Here is a 26507-nt window from a genome sequence, read left to right as displayed (position 1 = left end):
GCTGGCACGGCTTGCCCGAGCGTCGACTGCGTGAGCGCCGGCCGGCGGCGGCTGCGAGCGCCGGCTGTGTTGGCGCCGGCTGCAAGGGCGCCGGCTGGTGCGGCTGCCCGAGCGCCGGCCGCGTGAACGCCGGCTGCGTGAGCGCCGGCTGCGTGAGCGCCGGCTGCGTGAGCGCCGGCTGGCGTGGCTGCAAGCACCACCTGTGTGGGCGCCGGCTGCACGGGCGCTGACTGGAGCGCCTGCCCGAGCGCCAGCTGCGTGAGCGCCGGCTGCGTGAGCGCCAGCTGGCGCGGCTGCAAGCACCGCCTGTGTGGGCGTCGGCTGCACGGGCGCCGGCTGGCGCGCCTGCCTGAGCGTCGACTGCGTGAGCACCGGCTGGCGCGGCTACGAGCGCTGGCTGCGAGCACCGGCTGTGTGGGCACCGGCTGCCCGAGCGCCAGCTTCGTGAGCGCCGGCTGGCGCGGCTGCCCGAGCAACGGCTGCGTGAGCGCCGGCTGGCGTGGCCACCGAGATCCTGGAGCGTTTCGCCTCCTTCCGCGATGCCGCACCATCTCGGTGGACTGAGACGTAGACACCATCTTGTTCGGGAGGGTTCGCTGTAAGCCATACCAGATACGGGAGGCAGTAAAAGTTCGAAAAAATATGAGGTTCTATGCATGTGGAACATATTAGTTTTATTCAATTATGAATTATAAATACAGATATTGATATTTTTCTGATCATTACGCGACTATATTCTCCTTGACTATCACCGTGAGGACGTACGAGTAAGTCACTCAGAGAAACTAATGAGAATTAATTTTAATGTTTATGCAATACCCACAAGAAGTCGATTATATCAAGGATTTGCCTTGAAGAAAAACTTGAAACAAAAACGAATAGCATGCGGTATTTTATTTGTCACGTGACTAGCATCAATTTCAATTTCACAAAATATGGGTATTTTAAAAATAAATGACAAGTTTACGGTTCTTATTTGTTGGTAACTGGTATCACAAAATGAAATAATCACAAAATGTGTGTTTCATTTTATTTTATTTTGATAAAAAGAAATTTTAAAGTTTAAATGTTGTATATCTTAGTGGATTTTGCGTTAATTCTACCCACTTCTGAAATGTTGGCGCTAACTCAGATCGCGCCAACAGATACCTACATTTTGTGATCTCAGGATTTTAATTTTATTATTATTAATAGTAGTGAAATGAAACATAACTTACTCATAATTAATGCTGTATTTCTTATACTTTACCACTGGTCTTTACAATTTGCCACTTTAACACCTTAACACTTGACAATATTCCACTTCACACTTTCTCGATTGGAGTACAAAAATACACTGCCTGAGCAGGCTGGCCCGACTCTCGAAGAAAACTCCAACTACTTCCGGACAATAATAATTGCCTTTGTCAATATACGTCTTGTCATGAAACGTATATTGACAAAGGTATAATAACATATTTAATAAGGTGTATTGACGTGGCTACACTTGTTTCATTACACAAAAGTTATATAAAAATAGTAATTTGGTCAGTGTTGCTGATAATAAACAGTATTTTAGCCAGTGTTGCTAACACAATAGTATACAAATACAACAGTATATATTTACAGCAATTTGAGATGTACTAAATTAGACTTTGTCTCTAGTGATCTCTTCCAGGCATGTTATGTAGAAGATACAGCGCAGGTTACACAGAAAATAGTAGGTGTAGATGATGTACCTACATATCATGCAAGTGATGGCGTCAAATAATAATTGAGGCTAAAAGGAACGATATAAGCACGTAAAAGTAAGGATTGTATTTGTTACAAGTTACAACGCACATTCTAGGTAAATTATTGTTCCACCTATATATGACTCTCATTTGATGTTTGTACTGGGTACGCATTCCCCACTCAATGTAAATGTACACACGAATACGGCGTATGTAGGTACTCGTAATTCGAGAGGTAAAACAGCTGTCGGGTTTTCGAGCCATTTGCTAGCCCTCTTCCATTTATTCTGGGAACAATGACCTATTTCATGTTACCGCAAAATTAAAACATATCTACTGTTCACATTTACGGCTCTCGCACACACGTCGTATTTTGACGTAGGTAGGTACTAGTTAGTTCTTTGTTTTTTCATGTGGCTTTCATAATCAAATACTCTCCGCGGAAAAGTGTAGCACTAGATTTATACCTAAATTGAGTTAAGAGTTTATGTACTCCAGAATTTACCACATTCTCTGAGGAGTTTATTCGTAGTGCACTCCAAACAAACGTAGTTTAGCCCTCATTTGAATATTAACCAATCAAACTCAGAAGATACGTTCTAGAACTGTGTCTGTGGTTTGCCAGATTTCTGTGAAATGGTTAGTTTCAAAGTTACATGTGCTCAAGGATTTTGAATCTTTAAAACTAGGTACTTTTAGGGAAATCTGGCAAATTAAAGACAGTAGTTTCTAGAACCTATAAAATTTCATTGACTTGGGTTGTCTAATTTTCAAATGAGAACCAAACTACGTTTGTACTGGAAGTGCTGGCGATCGAGCTTATGAGATTTCTCTTTAATATTCTAAACTTGTTACCTGTTATAATAATACTATTTAGACTAAAAGACAAACTCAGATTAAATATTACAAACATAAGTCATATTATCTACCTTGTATTAATTTAATTATAATATAAGCACTAGAATTTTAGCAAAGGGGCAATTCCAATTTATTGTCGACCAACTTATTGTCTCCTACAATTCTTGCTAACCTACCTAACTACATCCAAACTCCAAAACCATTCGATGCGTGTGCCGGAGCCCTACGTTATTTTTTGCGCCGAAATTATTCACGCCTCTTCGCAGAATAATGTTGAATAATTTTCATTATAACATTGTAGCAACCTAAACTAATAAACTACGTTCACGTGTTAATTATATTATATGAACATTTTATTTCTAAACATATGAAAATTACATAACTTTTAAATAACTTTTAAACTTATAAACTTATTTAAACAACACGTAGGCACTGAAAACAACGATGCGAAATGATAATGCAGCGTTGTTTTCTTCTTGTTTAAATACAGTATGTATGTGGTAGGTACATACCGAAATTTCATATTCTTAACTAGTTTGGTTTTTGATATAGACCCCATCACAAGAATGGTTGTAAAGTTGACAATTTGCAATGAATTTTACTGTTAAAAACTTAAAAAAAGGTAGGTAAGTACTTGAAATTAGTTTATTTTATTTTTGCCTACTTCTAATGAATAATACTCTTCTTCTACCGTTGACACTTGACCCTTGTACAGACTAGGTAGGCACCTGCCTAACTTGTTTACCCTACATTGTGTGATCAGACATCAGAGCATTCCCGTAATAAATTCACACCCTACTACATTATTAAAATATAATCGATTCGTTCTTTTAAATATTCAAGTTAGAGTAAGCAATACTTTGAAATTATATTTTCCTAGTCCCTACTACAGAAAAATAATATTTTATCGTTGTTGTTTTAACCTAGATTTGGTACAGCGAATAATGTTTCTTACCTTAGTACTTTTTTATACGAGTTGATTGTAACTACGTGACAAGAAAGTTACTGTAGCAAAAAAACAAAATTTTTTGTAGAATTAAAAAGAAGAATAAGTACTACTTTTTATTTCCAAAAGTGTACAGTACTTTAACAATTTAATATCGTGCATTCTCTTTGCAGTTTTTCTCCCTACAGTATAATAACTCTACTTGTATCTACTGTCTTTGTTCTCTCTGTTATTCTCACCAAAAGTTGTCTGTGCGCAAGGACATTTAAGTATAATATTATTACACTTCCGTGAGAGATCGCTGTTAGTGATAAAGTCGCCTTTTCATGCGAAACTGAGTTGTTATACTTTTATATTATTATCGGTAGAGAAAGAAGGAACCTATGACTATACAGAATTAAATGAATCTACCTTGGACCCACATATAATAAATACTTTAAGGCCACCCATGCGTTGCGTAGCTGGAGCGATACAGCTACCTAGTTATTAAAAATATATGATAGTTAAATAAATATTATATATTAAATCGAGTATTGATTAATGACTATACAAATACTCCATAAACACTTATTTGGTTTGACAATGTTGTGCTATTATGAATTAAATAACATCTAATATCTAGGTTCTATATTCTAATATTTTTGTACCTACTTCGTTTTAGCACTTGAGTCTTTGTAAAGTACTTAGTGGGGAAAAATTATACGACATTCCTAGGCGCAAAACTTGCTGAAATCGATCAAGTTTTTAATTCCCAGAACAAACGAGATCTTTTAAAGGAAAGCGCAACTAAGCCTAGAACAAACGAATAGAGTTAAATGGGTAAAGTTGGGACAAACTGAGCCGGCATTCATTCCTACGACAACTTGAATGAAAGCTTTGCAAACTTATGCAGATCAAATGCACCGTCTATATTTCTTTACAGGGAATAAGGGTGGATTTACATACAGGTGGGAAGGTCACAATGAAATGTTACATACATTTCGCATTGTGTCCTTACCTTGTTATATATGAAAACTGGTCAAGTGCGAGTCGAAGCTCACGCTTATAGGGTTCCGTACATAATATGAACGTCATATTTTGACTTTATGAAATATTTCTTTTCCGAGCTAGAACATCGTGTTGAACTAAATAGTTTTTGTACTACGTAATACGTAACCTATTCGTAGGTCAGTATGCGAAGGGGGTTTTATTTTCTTATTATACTTTTAATATTTATCTTAGACAGTCTCAAAACATTTAACTAGAACTAAATTTTTAATAGGAAATACTCGATCATGATCTTTATGATTTAAAGTGCTCATTTAAATATCTTCGAAAAGTATGAAAATTTGAAAACGGTTTTACGCCGAAACGCTCAGGCTCTAGAGGCTATCAACGAAGATTTTGGTTATGATAAAGTTTCACAGGAAATTTAGGCAGCGGCACGAATCCTGTCAGTTAATAGATTTTTATATCACTATCGATCTAATTTTAGAGATAAAGAATAGGCGAAGTTTTTTTGGTGTGTTACTAGGGGTAATCTCAGAAAGTAAGTACCTAAGTAAAAATTGATTTGTTTAATTTGTTTAATTTAAAAGGGAAAATAAATTTTAAAGAGTAATTAATTAGGTAGGTATATTATAGAATTTGTTGGTGAATCAATTACGAAATACACCGAAACTTAATTTGGTGAATGGTAAGTCCAAAATTAATGTAGAGCTACCAAATCTCGTGACTTTAGCTGCCAGTCGTGAGCTTATTGTTTAAATTTGTAGCGTGCACGAAAATTCAAAGTCTTCAAATGCAAAATTCATGTTCCGTCCTTTTTTTTAAAATGTTAAAAAGAAAAATTTACAGAAAAAATACTGTAAATTTAGTTTAGAGAAAGACAACAAAATCGGTGCCACTGTGTGTAGGTATTATTACATAATAGAGTTTAACTGTTACTAACCGAAACGTTATTAATTACGTCTCTCGTAAGCTTGTATAGTATATTATGAAGTTGTTTTCGTAAGCACACATTACCTAAAGCACCAATACATGAATAGTTAAACACGCGAGTCAGTTCACAAGGTTTAATATTGTAGTAGCGGTGTGAAGTCACTGCAGGGACGGCCTGAATTATGTAGCGCGTTGATATACCGCTTTCAATCAGTTTGCTTCGAGCATGTGACAAGTAAATTATGAAAGTTAGGGAGCATTCACAATTTTTTTAAATTTTGTTTTATTCAGATACAAGTTCGCCCTTGACTGCAATCTCACCCGGTGGCAAGTGGTGATGGAGTCCTAGATGGAAGCGAGTTAACCTGGAATAAGTTTATTCATGTTTTATTTTATCTACCACTGTAATAAACCTTATATAACAGGCACATAGACATTATAGCCAGGCAATGAGGAAAGAGAAGCTTGATTATTTGTAAGCCTATTTAGCTTTTTTGCTACCATTTCCGTAGATTCTATGAAAATCCTTCTTTTATTATAATAGAGGATCGAGATTACAAGCCATATGAAGCTTTCATCAATCTTATATCGATACGAACCTAATATTTCCCGTTATTTAGATAAAAGTTATCATAGATGAGCTTGTATGGCTTTAGGGGATCGTATTATTTTACGATAAAGAACTGGATTGCAATTTTCGATACTTTCACGTACCGTTCGCCTGTAGACCGCTCTTGGTTGGTATCACTTTGTAATGATATGATATACCTACCTACTAGATGATTCGCACGACTTCACGTGCATTTAGGTTTTAAAAATTCAGCAAATAAAATTTATAACTCGTCAGGGGACTCGGAAGCCAATATTGAAATGTTTTTGTAATTCGCCGATTCCTGCGGTCAGAGGTCACCGACAAATGCGGATATTGGAAAAATTCAATGCGACAATCACAGATTTTCAGCGTTCACTAGAATTTTATTTGCCTATACATTATTTACCCAACGCATGGCGTGGTATTGAATATTTTAAAAGCAAACAATAATTTGAGGGAACCTACGTGAGTACAAACGATGATAATTTGCGGCATCGGCGGTTCCTATGGTGCTGCAAATGTTCATTAGCGGCGGTAATCACTTAACATCTGGTGACCCGCCTTCTCGTTTACTTGTAAATTGAAAAACAGTGCCCACCTATTAATTATGTAACAAAATATAATAGGTACTTGTACTTACACTACATTTATTTGATTACTAGCTGTGCCCGCGACTTCGTTCGCGTGGAATAGTGACCGCGCTTTATAGTATAGCCACATGCCACGGACGCTCAGGCGCGCCGCGCGAGGCGTGTAGTACGTACTCTGTACGTTAAAAATGTTCGCCGTGATTCTTTAAATTGACATAACTTTTTTATTTATGAACCGAGTGACACTAAACGTTAAGTGAAGCTTACTACAATATATTAGTGAAAACCGTATCTAAATTGAATAAGCCGTTTCTGATATTAGCGTGCACAAACACACAGACAAACAGACAAAAAAAATTAATTACAATTTCGGGTTCGGCATCGATATAATAACAACCCCTGCTACTTTTTTTTATATATTTCCATTGTACAGACACCACTTTTATACAATTTTATTATATGTATAGATTCTCTCGTGCTCGTAATAGTTTGCGTGCCATGGACAATTGAACAGTATGTGAACATTATGACCGCTTCCTATAATGGATGACATTTCCACTAGAACTGTTTTAGCCACACTAGCTTCCAGCGATGAGCTCCAAGCATTCGGAACAAACTGATACTGTAACACGAAATGTCACTGTATTTTTCGTGGCTCTAAATTTTCTACAACAAATGAACATGACAAAGTTTTTGATATTTATTATGGCAAGTCGCTGAGCGTAAAGATTTGTAAAAGTAACATAAGTTAAGTCAGTTATTATGTATGTACTTAAAATAAACTTTTGGTTTGTATTTTTGGCCTTCATACCTATTTATTTAAAAGTAGAAGTAATATCGCGTAACTGAAAATTGAATAGGTACTTAGGTACATAAAAATTTATCTTATGTATATTCATTCATACATTCATCATAATTCGGAAACTATGAGGTCACGCATCATTCTTTGAGTTGAAACTTTGTGCAGTTGGTGTTAACACTTGGGTGCGCAATTTCTGCCGTCAAAGTTAAACTACTGAACCGATTTTAATATTAAAACTCTTTCATCATTAGAAAGCAATTTTATCTAGGAGTAACATAGGCTATTAGAATATTATGTAAGATGAATTACATATAAGTATATAGGTAGTTAGGTACTCTTATATCAAATTTTACGGATGGATTAGCCTGTAATATACAAAGTAAAAAAAAATATTCCTTCTAATAAAGCAACAAAAAGTGAAACAGAATAATTTCTGTTAGCTTTTACCTCGTATTCGTATATCAAAATAATATAGCAGGCCGCACCTGTCGGCTGCGCCACACATGCGGGAATAACTTGAATAGATTTCAGAACCAATTACAAATACTGGCATTTTTGCATGAAAATTTGAGTATCGCAGTTTGAAACATTTGGATTTTGGAAAATAAATGAAATTGGTGTTATACTTTCCACACAAATAGGACACGCATTTGAAGTATGTACTATAAGTATTAAGTATACTTTAATTTTAAACATTAAAATACGTTTGTATGAAGCGAGTGACGGAGAGACACCTCTTAATGCCAACGATTAAAAGATCTATTTTTCTTTACTCATTTAAAAACGACTAAATCATGGACGTTTTACTTGACCGCGCGTAAGGGTTGCACGCACTAATATTTTTTTAATCTTATTATAATTTCGTTTTGTATAAAGAAATATGTTTTCTTTACGACGAAACCTTTCTTCAAAATACATAGCCATATGTACTGTATGTATTTATTATAAGTTACTCGTATGTACTTGTATTATAATATTTTATAATATGTCGCAACGATCCATCATGGTTTAGTTTTCTTTGCTTCAAAGGGTGAATACAGAAGCGTGGCATACCTACCTATTATTTACCTACCAATGTATAATTTATAGTATAAATAAATAGCGAAAGATTTATTGAACATTCTGGGAAAACAATTCAGACATATAACGAAATGTACCTACATAGACTTTCTTTGAAATGAGTATCACTTGTGTTAAGGGCCTTCTTTGATCGATACAAGCACAATAAGAAAATCGTTTATTCTTTATTTCAATAGTAGGATTAGAATATATCCAAACTACTCTGCTGTTCGAAAATATCACAACAAAATATAAGTATAAATTAAAAATTTATAACACCCCCGACAAGTGAAGGTTACAGTAACTAGAAAAGAGCTGATAACTTTCAAACGGCTGAACCGATTTTCTTGGATAATAGCTAAGAACACTCTCGATCAAGCCACCTTTCAAACAAAAAAAACTAAATTAAAATGGGTTCATAAGTTTAGGATCTACGATGCCACAGACAGATACACAGATATACACGTCAAACTTATGACACCCCTCTTTTTGGGTCGGGGGTTAAAAAAGATTGTAGCTATTTAGGTATGTCATGTAGTAGGCAGCGTGGTAGAGTAATAGATAGCCAAAACCCTTCTAATTCTGAGAGGAGACCTGTACTCTGTAGTGGACCGACTATAGCTTGATCATGACGATGATGATGTGATGAGAGAAATAAAAGAATATCGCGATTTTTGATAATGTGAGGTAACATAGGTCATCAATATCATATTATAGAAAAAAATATTATATTCCAGACAGAAAAACATATGATAGCTCATGCGAGCATTAATATTTATCGAAAGGGAACTCGTTACTCGTCTTCATGCCAACATATTCTATTATAGTCTTTTACAAACATTTCACAATAAATAAAACAGAGATCAACAAAAGATTGTTTCCCGTTATAAGGAATGGCAGCACAGAGGCTTTCCCATAATCGACTTCGGAACTCGGGGCCATAAATTGTACCTTTGGGATTACGATTTCGTCAAATTCTGACCCTTGGCAATAAAGTGCGGAGAAAACCATTAGGTAGGTTAACAGTGATTCAAAAGTAATCTTAGACTTGGCTTACATAATATTACTTTGGATTTTATTATCTATCTTTAGAAAGAGCAACCGCCGAGTTTCTAGCTGGTTGTTTTCGGTAGTAAAGGCATTTCGAACCAATGGTAGATGCATTTGACGATATGGGTGATACATGGGTGACTGTAGTATAAGTACAAATATGTATCCCGCGACTTCGTCCACGTGGTTTCAGGTTTTTGAAAATCCCGTGGAAACTTTTTGATATTCCGGTGCAAAAAGTAACCAATGCCCGTCCTCGGGATGTAAGCTAACTCTGTACCAAATTTCATCAAAATCGGTTAAACATTTGGGCCATGAAAAGCTAGCAAACATACAGACACACACTTTCGCATTTATAATATTAAGTATATTAGGTATATAAGTATTGTGTATAGAGTATGGATGTACCTACATACCTTAGCCGGATCTTGCTGGTTGCTAGTGACGTAGACGGAGGCTCGACGACCCAGCAATGTCCTACTAACAATAGAACTGCTGCGTCGTCCGGACATACGATCCTGTGGCACTGGCAACATGTTGTATCACTTTACGAACAAATGACACTAAACCAACATTATATTGAGACCACTAATGGATTTTTAATGTTTTCACTTATTTTTAAGATAATATACAATCATATTCTATTTATGATAATAATATTTTATTATTAAGTAAGTATAATATTATTTTAAACACAGCAACGTATTTCACATTTTGATAATCACTTTTTCATCATTTATTTTTATTTTAAAGCTAATTTTCTTATATTATTGTAGGCACATTATTTATTATGTATTATATTTGTGTTTTCTTTTCGCTAGTTTTAAGCTGCAACGATTGAATCTGAAACAAAAATTATGACTTTAAAAAAATATAAGTAATTTTCTTGTTATAATAATTTATACGTAACGGTGTTTGTTATTCCAGAAATTGAAGTGAGTAAGTATATAAGGAAAAAATAATAAGGAAAAAGCTTGTCTGAATTTCACGCCGAGCGACGTGACCGCGGGCAAAACTAAATAAATAACATAATATTATTATCATAGTAATTCTAGACATGCTGGTAAAGATAGGCTAAACAGTAAAAAATGTCTGCTCATGATGAGGGTATGTCATTCGCGACGCCCATTTCTTGTCCATGATGGAACTTATTCCCGGTTTGATATGGGTACAGAATACAGATACAGTTATATTTTTAACCCCCGACCCAAAAAGAGGGGTGTTATAAGTTTGACGTGTGTATCTGTGTATCTTTCTGTGGCATCGCAGCTCCTAAACTAATGAACCGATTTTAATTTTTTTTTTTGTTTGAAAGGTGGCTTGATCGAGAGTGTTCTTAGCTATAATTCAAAAAAATCGGTTCAGCCGTTTGAAAGTTATCAGCTCTTTTCTAGTTAGTGTAACCTTCACTTGTCGGGGGTGTTATAAATTTTTAATTTACACTTGTTTCTAAAGACGTAATCATGTCGGTCATTGGTGAATGTTGAACAATGTTGGATCGTTAATAAATTGTGATTCACCTATTTAAGACTTAACAACTAAACTATTTCCATTTGCCAGGGCTTTATGCCTGGGCATAACGTTTGCAACGACATAATAATAGTATCATTCGGAATGGTGTAAGGATTCTAACAATCTGTACATCAAAATCTGTTCTAGCATTTAGAAGTTAGGTGGAATAAAGAAGTTCACATAGGCCCCTGAAAACATTTCTGCCTCAACAAACCTGAATTATTTTTTTGGGCAATCGTATAAATATATATGGATAAAGTACTTATCAGTAGAGCGAAAGCTTCTAAACTTGTCCGAATTGGGCGCTAAATATTTTCCCATACATATTGAACATTAGCCATAAAAGTGAACCAGTTTTGCCGACGCGAAAAGTCACACACAAGCTCCAAATAATAGGAGCAGTTTAGTGATGCGAGAAAAATGTATTTACTTTGAGGAATCTTCCGTAAGCATCGGAAAGGCCATAAAGCGAGACCGTCCAAACGTGTATTATGGGCATTCATATTATCCTCAGTATATCCCAAGCTTAGCAGTATTTCGAAAATTAAACCTAGTAGGTATATAACTAATTTATAGTGCTTAAAGATTTTCATTCTTAGACTAGAAATATTGGGAGTCAAAAATACAATAATAAAATGGCAATTAAGTGACCGCAATAGATTGTTTTGTGGTGAACGTTAGATTTTTTTAGTTATAAGGGACAGTGGGTAAACAATTACTTATTATGTATTAACTATAACCAAAACAATATGGATACCTATGTTGTCTACTACAGTACCCACAGCTTTAATCTGAATATAAGTAGGTATTTCTTATACCGAAGACTGGATCTTAGACCAATAGCATTAGCAATAAAACTAGATCAAAAAAGCATAGTAAAGCTTTACCATGGGATTTCATGGTATCACTCAGCCGACTTTAATGAAACCGAGTTAATATTTTACTAGATGATACCCGTAACTTTGTCTGCGTAAGTTTCGGCCAAGGCTCCCAAGGCAACTGTTATCATTTAAAACTTGACACTCAAAAGATAAGAAAGTATATATTTTTTTCATAGGACTGCGTAGGCCTCTTAACTAGGTAAATCTAGATGCGCCATTGCATCTTATTCTAACTATAACATATAAATTTATCAGTGCCGGACAGCCGGAGAATTCAAGCGACTATTAAAAGATTAATAGCAGTAAGGTAGCTTTAAAATTTTACAAATCTCGTTTACAAAGAGTGACCTACATTGGAAATGCGATTTAGGCTATAAAACGATACAAAACTAACGCATTCTCTAAGGAAGCATAAAAGCAAGTGCAGTTACGGGCGGAGTGATTGCAAAGAACTATTAAATTCAACTGACAGCTATAAAAAGCATGACATGAACAACACTGACATTGTAAGCAACTTACAAAAGTGGATACGTAGACCAACGCGATCGTCCTACAGAACAGGATCAATTTTACCGATTCTGCTGAGTATACTGATCAAGCGATCAATTGGAATGTGTGAAAATAATACAATATTAGCGAAATGTTGTTATAATTCTCTATGAATATATTTTCACTTCTTGATACTAGTGACTTTGTTCGCCCGATTCTGATGGTTAAAATTTCCATTCGAAATAAAAGACCTTTAATTTTTGAGATAAAATGTCCTATGTTCTTCTCCAGGGTGCGAGCTAACTCTTTTATCGAGATCGGTTCAGGTTTGGAGCCGTGAAAGGTCACGGACAAACAGATCAAAAATAGACAGCCAGACATCCTTTCGTATTTATAATAAAATGAATAATATGGATATTATGGATGGTAGGTATAGTGCCGTTTCCACAGATGAAGGAAATAACGTTATCTGTGCGTGACCTTGCGTGACATGCTTTCCTTCTAACCGCACCTCACCCCGAGAGAGGCCGGGTGAACGAATTTTGCTTGAGATACAAGATTTCTTAGTCAAAAACGACAAAGGGAGAATTCAAATCGACGTTCGGAATTACGTGTATTTTTAGCAAACTCATTTTATTACACAAACTAAAGACATTTGAAATTATTATATAGTAAAGTGTGACATGACTTCGTTAATTTTGCAATTTCCTGGTTTCTTATATATAGTTTTTGACGTACGAAGTTGCCTCAAAATTTGCCCTAAAATGGAGATTTTTCAAGGGTCATAACTTTAAAAGTAAATGTAATTTGACTAAATAGGGCATAGATAATAGAGAGATAGATCTAAGAAATAATAGAATAATAGAACAATAGGTTTAATACGTTTGTATAGAGAAGTGCGTAAGAAGGGCCACCATAAAGCCACCTTGACGAACTAAAGTTAAAGTTCCCTACTTACACGTACATACAGAAATACTGTGATATTATAAATAATATGCCGTTAGATGTCAGCCTTCATTGGGGCATATTGCTTAGAATATGTTAATAGATAGATAGAGGCTTCCAAAAGCTGTCTTACAACAAACCATTATTATTATGAACAAGGTTGGTACACGCGCGTGGATATAGGTTTTTAATCCCGCGGGAACACTTTATTTTTCCGGGATAAAAAGTAGCCTATGTATTAAAAAATTTGTATTATAGTTATTCTATTTTGTGTAAACTTTTATCAAGATATAAAAATATACAAAAGAAAATCCCACACATCCTTTCATATCCCATAGTTGGTATTGATTTCAACAAAAGTACTTTTAGTGAGTGCCTACGCCATGAAAGGAAGTTGCTTTCTCATATTTCTACCCTCAGCGGTTTCAGTCTGGCATTGATGAATCGCACGATAGCCCGTCCCAATATTTCCCTTCATTGGTTTTTATAAATAAAATATTGCTTCTACTTACTCTTTAGACCAAGTTTATAAAAATAATACACTATCAAAGGGTGGTGGAGCTAAAAAAACTAGTTAAGGATGGATAAAATGCTAAAAATAAGTCAAATAAAACAACGATAACGAAGCGTCAATAAATTCTAAAAAACGCAATTAGTACCTTACACAAAGTGAAAAAAATGTATTAATTTCCACGAATTCTATAAATATATGAATATATATTCTATCTAGGAATATATCTATACTTCTGTGTGTCTGAAAGTGTGTCTACCTGTATGTCTGTCTGCTAGCTTTTCACGGCCAGTTAAACCGATTTTGATGAAATTTGTTACAGATTTAGCTTACATCCCGGGGACAGGGATAGGCAACTTTTTGCCCCGGAAAAAACAGTTTCTACGGAATTCTAAATAAACCTAAATCCATGCGCACGAAGTCGTGGGCATCATCCAGTTTTGATATATTATAAGCTGTTGTAATGCTGAAAATGCCTTTCAAAGGTTTTAGTAGGGTAGGTATTGGACACTTCACTATCCAACTGTAGATAAACATAATACTCTCAACTTTTAGGTGCTTTTCATAACTTGGCGCTAATTTCCTCACACAGGTAAGACCTTGTAGAGCCTTGCAACTATTAATTTCATAAATGGGGGCTCCTTAGCATATTTTAACGTATTAGGAGGTTAATGGCCAATGACGGCGCTTAAAGTCTCTGCCTTCACTTTAGGAATCTCCGCTAATGTAACCGGCCAGATGGTGCCTCTTATATACCTACTTGCCTCCTTGCCTTTTTTGCATCAAAAAGCGATTTGAGCTTATATTTAACATCCAATGTCAGTTTAATTTTTCATTATATTATAACTAGCTAGGGAAGGATGATGATTAAAGATCAACTTTTTGAATGGGCTACGCCAGAAGACTCGCTCCGTCACCCCTTCATCCAGCTCATCTACTTGACCTTCGTTTCGCTACGGAGGTCGCCGCGGCCGGCTCGCTTTATTCAGGACCTCCTTTACAAGGACGGTCAAACGAGTATGCCTGTTGTGGAAAAGTCCGCCCAGTTTCCGAAAATCTGAGACTATCTGTGTCGGATACCCATATGCTGTTGCGAACCAACAACAAAGTCTATCATGCATTTACCTAATTAGTCATTAAGACACTACGATACAATAACAGTAGTAAGCGGCATAAATACTCGTTAAATAAAATGCGCACTTAGCGTGCCGAGCGGGCCGCCCCTACGCGACGTGACGGAGTGATGTTTTTCATCTAGGGATTGCGCGCGGCGTGAATGGGCTTAAAAGCTTTCGCACGATTCATTTGGTTTGATGCTCTTGAAGAGACCATTGTAAGACAGTGTTTAGAGAACTTTTGTTGGCAGAACTGAGGAGAAAATAGGTTGAGTTTCGTGACAATATAACTGTTTCCCGTCCGCAAATACGTTACTATTCTCGTGACGAAAAACTAATATTTTTCTTCAACTAAAGAGATCGCACACGGCCACAGAAATCACAGATGGATCATAAATGCAGGAGAAACAGTCGGCAAAGGTGCATTTTAGTAGATAAATTAAAATTAGTGAAGTCATAAAACTCGTAAGTGTAACTTTTCAAGTTCTCGTTAACTTGAAATGGAGCCTCAGAGGTAACGTTAGTGCTGACCTGTGCATTTGCTTTGATGCGTGTGATGCTTCGACATGGACAAAAATATAATATTTCTGCTGTGTCATCAGGTCTACTGTATACCTACGATCACTAGACCTTTCATGATGTTTCCATTTTATAAACTAGCTTATGGCCGCAACTTCGTCCACGTGGAGTACCAAACCCCTACTTTACTCCCGGGGACTGAATTTTCAAAAATAATTCTTTCGTAGTGGATGTTTATGTCATAACTCATAATAGCTATCTGCATGCCAAATTCCAGCCCGATCCATCCTGTAGTTTGTGCTGTGTGTTGATAGATCAGTCAGCCATTCAGTTAGTCAACCAGTCACCTTTTCCTTTTATATACTTAGATACAATTCATTATAATACCTAACATATTATTTCTATTTCAAGACAATTAATTACGTGCCAATAATTCCAAAACAAAAATACGGTTAGCAATACCCAGTGTCGTAGTGATTGTTGTGCCCTAATTGGATATTGGAAAACCTTGTCAAGTGACGAGGAAAACTAATTACTCGTAAATTAAAAGTCCGAGAATTTACTCGTGAATTAATGCTTGAGATTTATGGAGGGATAAAATTACGAGTAAAATTCATAGAAACGTACCAAATAACTTTATAAAACGTAATAGCAGTCTGTACCTACCTAGATGTAGCTTAGAAATCTTTTTATTTTAATCAGCGCTTGGTTGCAACACTTGCATACAAGTAATAATACTGCCTGTGCTGAGGTGGAGGGCGCTTGTCTAGAAGATGCTGACCCTTCTCATTGTTTACGTGGAGGGGTTAATTGAATCAAAATAGAATTTTTTTCATAATATACTATAGTTTTTTTTTTTCAATAAAGGCCCCAAATATCTAATAATAATAACTAATTAATCGTTAATCCTAAAAATCGACGTCATAGTCGAATATGTGGAAGGATCTTAAAGCCCAACGCATTATTATCCCAAGAAAACCTCTACCATTATTTGATTAAAGCAAGGGATCATTATTTTTGTAATGAGGAATACGGCGCAAATAGAGCACAAAACCTTTAAACGTAAAGATCTCAAGTTTCTTGAGGCTGAACGCGAGCATCACTCTTCTCTTGTCAGGGGGTCCGTTTGAACCGCTTTTTATTATATTTTTGCCTAAAACTCCTCCCGTGTTGGCCATTTATATGACTAACCGTCATCATGAGCCTGGGAGATATATTACTGGAAACTTGTGTATTACTAGAGGCGCAAAAATAGGTAAGCCATCAAAAAAGCACCTCCATCTAATGATTAGAACCAATTTTATTCGATGTAATTTATTACGGGTATATACTTTTTTCTTTTGTTACATAACAGTAAGTGTTTCGTCATATTAATATGATTTTTTTTACAAAAAACCGGACTTCAAATTTTTGCCATTACTAAGCAGAAAAATATTTTTGGCTTATATTCGTACCACATGTTGAAGTTACGCGAGCATTGTGCGATAGTTTCGTCGTTTCTATTTTATGCATGCCAGACTTCAAAGACACAAACAAAAATCATTTTTATTTTTAGAAAATAATTATTACTTCATGCTATTTAGTCTAAGTTCGCATTAATTCGCAATCAATGTACATTTATGTGTATAACTTCATACATATAAGAATGATAACTAAACCTTCCTGAAAGTATGTTAATTACGTTTATTGGCTTTTAAGTACTCTTACTTGGAAAGCTTCAAGACAAAATTGATTATTAATGTTTATTTTATTTTCTTGTATATTTCTAAGAAAAATTGTGACATGTTATTATAAAAAATGAATTTGAATTTCTGTGATTGACCTATAATGAATATTATGCAGAATAAATGACTATGACTATGACTAAGAAAATCGAGAACATTTTTTCGTTCCTTTTTTTAGTAGATGGCTTAAACAGAAATATTATTGAGAGACGTAGGTAAAATCTTTTTAGAAGACACTGTTGCCTCTAGCAATACGACAACTCTCTGTTTCGAGCGTTTGAGCGTGTCATGAATAATTTGAGACGAGAAAATATAAATGTTGAGGTAAATGAGCTTATTCTATTCAGTTAAGAATGGCGTTCATTTGCACCTCCGCGTAAGAAATTAGATTTAGAATAGGTAAGTTCAGATCATATCGTGGGTATGATCGTGTGCGAAGTTGCATAATAAGAAAAAATGTTTTTTTTCTTTTTTCTATTCAAAAACTTTTTTCTATTTAATGACAAGTGAGGCCTTGACCTAGCGATCTCGATAAAGTCGAAAAGCGAGTTTAAGGCAGAAGCGAGCTAACTTGGCATTTTAATTAAACCTTTATATACACCTAATCGGTTTTTAGCAACATACATAGAATCTACATAGGGCGCCAAAAATATAATACGAAAGTGAAGTCAAAGAAAACTGTTTATGTAATGAAATTCGACTGTCCGTAAAAGATGTGTTACAGAATTATTAGGAGGCTGTCATCCTTCATTATCCCACATCGAGCTGTACCTGACGGCCGGTCACGTCCCAATTTTGTCTTTAATCTTATATTGAGCTTATATTTACGGATTTACGTTGTATTTTGGTATTACATAATGGCTTTTGGACCGTTATTACACTGATAGGGAGATTAAATTAAACAGAGTTAAAATGTGAAATACGTAGAAGGGGCTTTAGCAGTTGTGGGCTTATTAGTAGGTACAACTAACTGACTTACTGACTGAATGATCTATCAACGCACAGCTCAAACTACTGGACGGATCGGGTTGAAATTCGGCATGGAGATAAGTAACTGTTATGACGTAGACATCCGTCAAGAAACGATTTTTGAAACGATGTTATAGAGAGAGAGCAAAATTTTAAATTTCTCATTTTAAGAGGGATCTCTCCGTCACTCTCTTCATACAATCGTAGTTCCAATTTCATTTGAATATCAAGCAACCAAAGTCCATGAAATTTTGCAGACATATTCTAGAAACTAATATCTGTGTCTGTGGTAGAGCCCTGTTAACTTCCTCATTTTATAAAAATACTTATTAGATAATGCCCGCTGCATCGCCCGCTGCATCGTTTTGGAAAATCCCATCTGTCGTCAACAATTTTCTGGGATAAAATGTATATATTTTTATGTTCCTCCCCGGAATGATGTATTTCTGTAATAAACGTCAAAATTGGTCCAACGATGGGCCGTAAAAAGCTAGCTGACAGACAGACATACAGACCAACAGACATAACACTTTCACCTTATCATATTAATATGCATTATCTCTATCTTCAATACAATCTGTTCAGTAAGTACATTTTGAGATTAGTGTTATTAAAGAGACTGACGAGTTGAGCTGTCTTAGTACTAAGTAGCTAGGATGATACAGACAGAAAAGGATAAATGAATAATAAGACTTGAAGGAGCGATCTGCTATTTCAGTAGCAAAGCCATTATCTAATGTGTTTGCGTATCACGTGTAGTCACTACATTCATCACACTAATGTTATAACGAGAATGTGAGAAATATAGATTGTTGTTGATATAATTTCATGGTCACATATACCTAGACTTTGCAAACAAAATCTACATACTAAAACTCCTACTTATATAAAGACAAGTAAACCGGTGTGTCTAAAAGCATGCAAAGCATTCCCTACACACCACTTATTTTATATTTGATCAGCATTCAAAAATCCTCTTACTCAGTATTAAATACTTTAACACGTTAATGCACTTCGAAAATTTAAATCGAATATTCTAAAATATCCATAAAAATAGCGATATTTTGGTCAAAATATTGTAGTACTTAGGTAGTTTGTACAGTACTGATGCATTGGCAGCTAGGACGTTCGATGGATAAAATTGTTATTAATATGTAATAATCATCATCCCTTAGTAGAAAAAGAAAAAAACCCTAAGAACTTAAAGCTACGCTAGGTATTATCGAGCCTTCCAGTACATGGCCTGGGATAATATTAAGGAAAATATGGCCCATAAGACGTGTTCGGGTGCTCCCGTTTATTAAGCCTTTACTTATTTTATGCTTTTCCACACAGTTCGTATTTTTCTAAGTACCTACTGCGAAGACGAAGTTGGTATTGGGTTACCCTTTGAACTCCTTGTTCATGGACTACAAGTGGAAATTAAAAATTTATAACATCCCCTACGACAACATTTATAGCTAAGAACACTCTCGATCAAGCCACCTTATAAACAAAAAAAACTAAATTAAAATCGGTTCATTAGTTTAGGAGCTACGATGCCACATACAGATACGTAGATATACAGATACACACTTCAAACTTATAACACTCCTTTTTTTGCGTCGGGGGTTAAAAATACTGAAACATCGAAGACCGAAAATAGATACATATTTTTAATTTTATATTTGATTTATATTTCGATACCTCCCACGTAAGTTGTTGTAAGCCACAAAATTGCCATTTTGCGTTTTTTACATAACACTGTCTATTTTTATCTATTTTATATGTTCAATTAAAAAAAAACCTAAAAATGTTGTTTTTTAAAGTACTTATGAGGCGTATAATGTTGTATTTTTCAAACGAGGACGACGTAAAATATCATATCGACCTTTACAACGTTTTATGTGGGGTGAAGTCGCACGTTTGCGCCTCGTATGTAACAGATACAACAGATCACGCCGGACTTCAAATGAAATGTTTGTAACTCAAGACACTGATATGTCACGGTTGTGTTTGCATTTTTTTATTTCATTATCGTATTTTAGTAATTTAATAGTGATGCCAAGCTAAACTATTGTATAGATTACATACAACAATTTACGTCGTTGAGGACACCCAAAAACAGTATTGTATGATGACATACAACCGTTTACGTTGCAGAATTATAATAAATTTTGTGTTAAGTGATACATACAACATTTTACTTCGGCATTTATTTCTCAAAATTTTGTTGTATGATTACATGCTATATTTTACGTTGCTATGACATTGTTTTTTTTCTTACATACGACATTGTATACAATAAAACTATGTTAAAATTTAGTTTGATGGCGACGTAAACCTATGATAATCAATGAAATAACTAAACGGCTCATCATACCACTAGGTTACCATATAATTAACAAAAAAATCACTACTACAATATATTATTTCAGAGCCTACCTTTCCAAGAAATAGGTTGGTAGAACCTGCCAGTTGGTGGAGTCCAATTTCTTTACGGCCTATCGTCCAAAAATAACAAATATTTTTTATGATTTTAAAGCTCATGGCCAGAAAAAGGCCAGAAATGATCCTGTAGTCTTCAGCAGATGCACCTACCTACTGGCAAATCTCTATTGTACAAACACGTGACTTATGGATCTTTAATTTCGTTTTAAAGATACCATAGACCGGAACAGGAACTCAAAAGTATTCACGAAAGATCTGTCTACTAAACAGGGCCTGCTGATACGACAAAAACTGACAGCACCTCATTTCAGCTAAACTTGAGCTCTTGAAATAAGTGGAGAAGTTCTATGGACAGTTATACACCACAATACAAAGACTTGTTGAAGATTTGGCTAAAGATCCCAGAGCTAAATTGACGGGACACTATACCCAAGATATCCCAGATGCCAGTTTATACGAGATAAGTATGGCTTTCAAACAACTCAAGGATAAAAATTCGCTCGGTGATATCAGAATCACAGTAGAATTCCTGAAAGCGGGTGGCAAACCTGTACTTAAGGTCTTTCAGCGATTTTCCAATCGCCATGACGGAATTTTCAATCCCGTCATGGCGATAATGCCGTAATAAATAATAAGTAATGGTTTATTTGTTGCAATGTGGGGACAAAAGGTTAGTGAATCTTATATTCAAATTAATCTAGTTCATTGCATAACGAAATTACAAAGTTACAAACATTACTCAAGAAGAGTCATAGACTCATCTCGCTGCTAAGCCATGTCTATAAGCTGTTGTTATCGTAAGTCATTATGAATTGTCACAATAATAAGTTCGATGACTTTCAGAATCCCTAACAAGCTTGATTATGAAAAAGCTTAAGCACTATAGGTCACATTCATAAGCTGCGACATGTTATGCATAATAACTGAAGGCTATTATAATAATCTGCCTCTTTGCTAAGCGTTTGTAAACTATGAGAAAGTTTTTGATTTGGTGGAAACTGGGGCTGTATTAAGGTCGCTATTGAGATTCTGAAACAACTGCCTGTTCATACAAATGCTGAAATAGAATCCTGTACGAAAACACCATTTCAGTCGACATATAGGACCAGACTAGGCCAGTCCAATTGCAGTGACAGAGTACACATTGAGACGTAATTCTCTGAAACTCTTTACCGCTGCTTTGGAAGACGTCCTTATCTTTACCCTTGGATTGGAATGAACTTGACAGTAACATCAAAAGAAATTCACCTTCGATTTGTCGATGACATAGTCACTATCGCAGAAACTCTGGGAAACCTCAGTAGGTTTCCCAGAGTTTCTACAATTACAGCTCAATGATCTTTGCAAAGTTTCACAAGAGATGGGCCTGAAAATGAACATGAGTAAGACGAAAATTATGTCTAATTCTTATGTCTCGGCTCACCCAGTAATCGTTGAGGGCTCTGCACTCGAAATTATAGAAAAGTGTGAGCCTGTAACAGGTACCTGAACCAGGTAGGTAAGTGCAATTGCAAGAAAAAGGTCAGCTAACGAATCCGACTCGGCGGTAGCGTAAGGAAACTAAGTTAGTCTTCGAACAGTGCGTGTTACCAGTGATGACATATTATGGATCCGAGATAATATGGTCACATATTATAATGGAATTCATAAGAAAGTTCAGAGTCACTAAGCGGGCAATTAGAGAGCTATATTTAAAGTTTCTCTACGTGATCGAATCTGGAATGTGGATATCGGTAGGAAAATCAGAGTAACCGGCATAAATGGGTTGCGAAGCTGAAGTGTAAATGGCCGGGGCACATAATTCGAAGGACCCATAGACGTTGAGGTCCCAAGGTGCTGGAACCTCGCACTGTAAGGCGCAGCGTTGACAGACTCCCACTAGGTGCACAGACGACATCAAACGAGTCACAAGGAGCCACTGGATTCAGGTGGTGCAAGACCGTGGCATATAGAAGTCCCTACAAGAGACCTATGTCCAGTAGTGGACATCCATTGGTTGGAAATGATGAATCGGACTACACATACTACATTTTTTTTAAATTTTAAACGACCTACACTGTTGTATTTAACACATACGATGACACTCAACCCGTTTTTTCCAGCGTAATTTGTTGTAAGTATCTTATACAACATTTTACAAAGATGAAACACGCCGTAAAATGTTGTATGAACAAAATCTCAGAAATGTGAAGTATTTCTATAAATTATCTTTCAGAATATGTTATAGTACTGTAAACTATAACTAAATATCGAATTTCACAAAAATATATTGAAAAATGGAGCTTTAATTTCAATTTATATCTTTAAAACGCTCTACTGAAAAGTTGTAGTTTTGGGGATACAACAACTTACGTGGGAGGTGTCGATTTTATTAGCATATGGAAAGTTTAACAAGTCTGTTTTTAACAAAATGAAAACCACATGAAATTTTGTGTTTGTGTCATTCATTCCATCTACTTATCAGTAAGTAAGTATTATTATTATTTATGGATTACCAGATTACTAGAACACTATTAATACGAGATTACGTTACTTTGAATTTTAACAAAACAAATATTATAGCTATAATCTAATAATATTAACCCCATTGTCATACAATATCATTTGAAAAAGGTGGTCGATTAAGAATTAACTGAATTAGGTAGTTCAAATTTTCGTTATGGACATATGTGTACTTCGTAGATAATTATAGCCGAGTTTTAAGTGGATATTGCTGTTCAACATCACATGACCATCAAACGACGTAAGGGAAAACTTTGTGAAGGCAGAATTTCAAACAAAATTTAAGTAAATAGGGCGTAACTTAAATTTAAACTAATTGATTTGTCAATTAGGTATGGTTCAATGAAATTATTAGCTCAATAGCATTATGTGCGAGTGATGACTGGGTTTCCGTCATAAGCGGCTTAAATAGCTATTCGGCAAACTTAACATAAAAAACGGCTTTTTATGGTGGTCCGGGTTCAATCCTAGGCACGCACCTGAAAATTATTGGAGTTACGTTAAAATTTAATATCATATATTTATATCTACTATATAAAAATAAGTCGGGTTTTCCTTCCTGACGCTATAACTCCATAACGCACGAACCGATTTCCACGGTTTTGCATTCGTTGGAAAGGTCTCGGGCTCCGTGTGGTTTATAGCAAAGAAAATTCAGGAAAAATTTCAACAGAAAAGCGTGAAAATCTTTTTTCATAGCATGTACTACAAACCAATATTTTAAGTAGATGGCGCCGTTTTTCTTCTTCTTTTAATCACCAAACGAAATGTTACATAAAACGAAGCCATCTGGTGGCGAAACGGAGTTCGCCGGGTTTGCTAGTTATTAATATATATTCAGGTTCTCTCCGAATGTCGGGTTTGTTATAATTTTCATTTGGCACACAACTGAATGTTTACTTTTCATTCGGTACTGATTGCATAATATTTTCGAATATTTTGCAGACTTTAAAAACAAATATTCAGTTGCGCTAAGGCGAGAAACACTTATCGAAAAATTACTGATGTCAACAGCTGTTTAACGCCACTAGTTCACCGAAGTTCTTTGAGCGCCCAAATGGAAATATTAATATGTACGAGTATTTCACCGATGTGTCCTTTATCCGAACATTTTAAAATTCTTGCAAATAAGTACATAGAGTATGAATCTAAAATCCCCGGATCTTGCATATCGGATGCGCTCACTCACGCCCTATAAGATATTCTTAAACTAGGTATCTAGCTAGCAAGGGACGTTAGTCGTGACTTAAGAAAACATAGTGTGTCTTGAAAGAATTTACAAGATTTATGGACTGGACTATCCGCAATGCAGCAGCATGAATATTATCTTCAGACCCTTTTCTTAATATCACCGACATTTCATTTTAGGAATCCTTATTTTTTTGTATGAGACTAAGCTTAGAGCTTTTTACTGTCAGGAAAACTAAAATAAAACTGAGCAGCATAGTTTTGTAGCACGTTAAGATAGTAACTAATCAATTTATCACACTTCACACTATCACACTAATATTATAAAGGCGAAAGTTTGTGTGTATGTGTGTATGCGTGTGTGTGTGTATGTTTGTTACTACTTCACGCAAAAGCTACGGGACGGACGGCTGAAATTTGGAATGGGCATAGATAATATCCTGGATCAGCACATGGGCTACTTTTATCCCGGAAAATCAAAGATTTCCCACGGGATTTTTAAAAACCTAATTCCACGCGGACGAAGTAGCGGCATCAGCTAGTAGAAACGTATAAAAAGGCTGGTCCTGACTAACTGATCTATCAACGCAGAGACCACTGGAACTTAATATTTTGACTGTAGGTTTTCATTAAGAAAGGATTTTTGGAAATTCCACTTCCAAAGGTGTTAAAAAGGGTAAAAAGGTAGGTTTACGCCCACAAGTGAAAGTGACTTTATGGACGGGTACGAACCTAGCTTTGTTGCTGACTATGAAAATCTATAAAAAAAAAAACAAGTTATATTCATGAAAATTGGTAAGTATTTGAGCTTTCTGTTGAAAAATCAAAATGCGTGTTTCTCGTTTTTTTTAGATTCTAAATCCCCACTGATTTTCAAAAATTCAACTAGAGCGAAGCAGTCCAGTTAGTTATAATATAAAATTAGGTGTTAGGTATGTATGTTATCCAATGAGAGAGTAGGTACCGGTTGAACATAAAGACTCAGCTTCCCAACTAAGCCAAATTATAGGAGTTGGTAATATTAATTTAGCAATATTAACTAATGGCTCAGATTAATACACTACCAAAGTGATTAATTAGGTACGCATCATTTAGTAATCAACCCTTTAATCCAACGTCACGCCCTTACGCGAATGCTACTTTAGTTGATTAATTTTTCGTTGATATAATTGAAAGTGACTTTAATACTGAACTTTGGTACCGCAACAAATGGTTACTAATTGTATCTTTCATTTTCGTTACATCGCTTAGCCCATTGACAATCAGTAGTTACATGTCGAAGAAAGTTACCTAATATTTTCATAGTTGCTTCTATGGAACAAACTAAGTAGGTAGGTATACCTACTTAAAGTTTTTTTTTATCGAGTTTAGTATAAAGCAAAAAGCAAAAAGTAATATTTGCCTAGAGCACTTTGGAATGTCGTTCAAGCCAAAACTGTGACAGAATTTGCTGAAGTTGTTCTATGGTTTTATTAGTGAAATTTTGTTTAAACAAAGTTTTAAAAACTGGCATGCCTGCAGTTAAGTCAGTGCCAAAATACATGCCATTTTCTTTTTAACCCCCGACCCAAAAAGAGGGGTGTTATAAGTTTGACGTGTGTATCTGTGTATCTGTCTGTGGCATCGTAGCGCCTAAACGAATGAACCGATTTTAATTTAGTTTTTTTTGTTTGAAAGGTGGCTTGATCGAGTGTTCTTAGCTATAATCTAAAAAAATTGGTTCAGCCGTTTAAGAGTTATCAGCTCTTTTCTAGTTTTCTTGTAGAAAAGAAGGTTAGATAACCGTTAGGTTCATAATATTATGTTAATAGACAAATGTCAAGCTGTCAAGATGAACGTTGCCTAAATACATAATTATTTATTTGAAGATTTGAAAATGATGTTTTGGAAAACTCAAATACTTCGGATCGTCGGGGGTGTTATAAATTTTTAATTTACAATTGGTAATAACATTGTATAGCTTAAACTAGTTCACTATGTTTAAACTAAACGATTTTAATTTCATAGCTATTTTTGTACAAAACCTCATTCCTCATCCTCATTTCCTATTCATCAGCCATTTGTAATAAAATAGATCAGACATAACACTTTAGAATGGATGAAATCCAATTCAAAATAAGATTAGAGCTCCTATTAAGTATACCTATTGTGAAAATGAGCAAAGTATTACCATAGAAATGGTTGAATTTGTAG

General features: G+C 35.5%; 1 protein-coding gene across 1 annotated transcript in view; it reads right to left on the bottom strand.

Annotated features, from left to right (window-relative positions):
• LOC123873335 (syntaxin-23) overlaps positions 1–26507 on the bottom strand; it is a 126013-nt gene that overhangs the window by 88536 nt on the left and 10970 nt on the right. Inside the window, exon 2 of the mRNA XM_045918149.1 lies at positions 9946–10372. Within this exon, the coding sequence (XP_045774105.1) occupies positions 9946–10065 (120 nt within the window). The 5' untranslated portion in view covers positions 10066–10372. The remainder of the gene's footprint in view (positions 1–9945; positions 10373–26507) is intronic.

This window comes from Maniola jurtina, chromosome 2 (assembly GCF_905333055.1).
Source record: "Maniola jurtina chromosome 2, ilManJurt1.1, whole genome shotgun sequence".
Taxonomy (NCBI): Eukaryota; Metazoa; Arthropoda; class Insecta; order Lepidoptera; family Nymphalidae; genus Maniola; species Maniola jurtina.
This window is presented reverse-complemented; position numbering and strand designations above follow the sequence as displayed.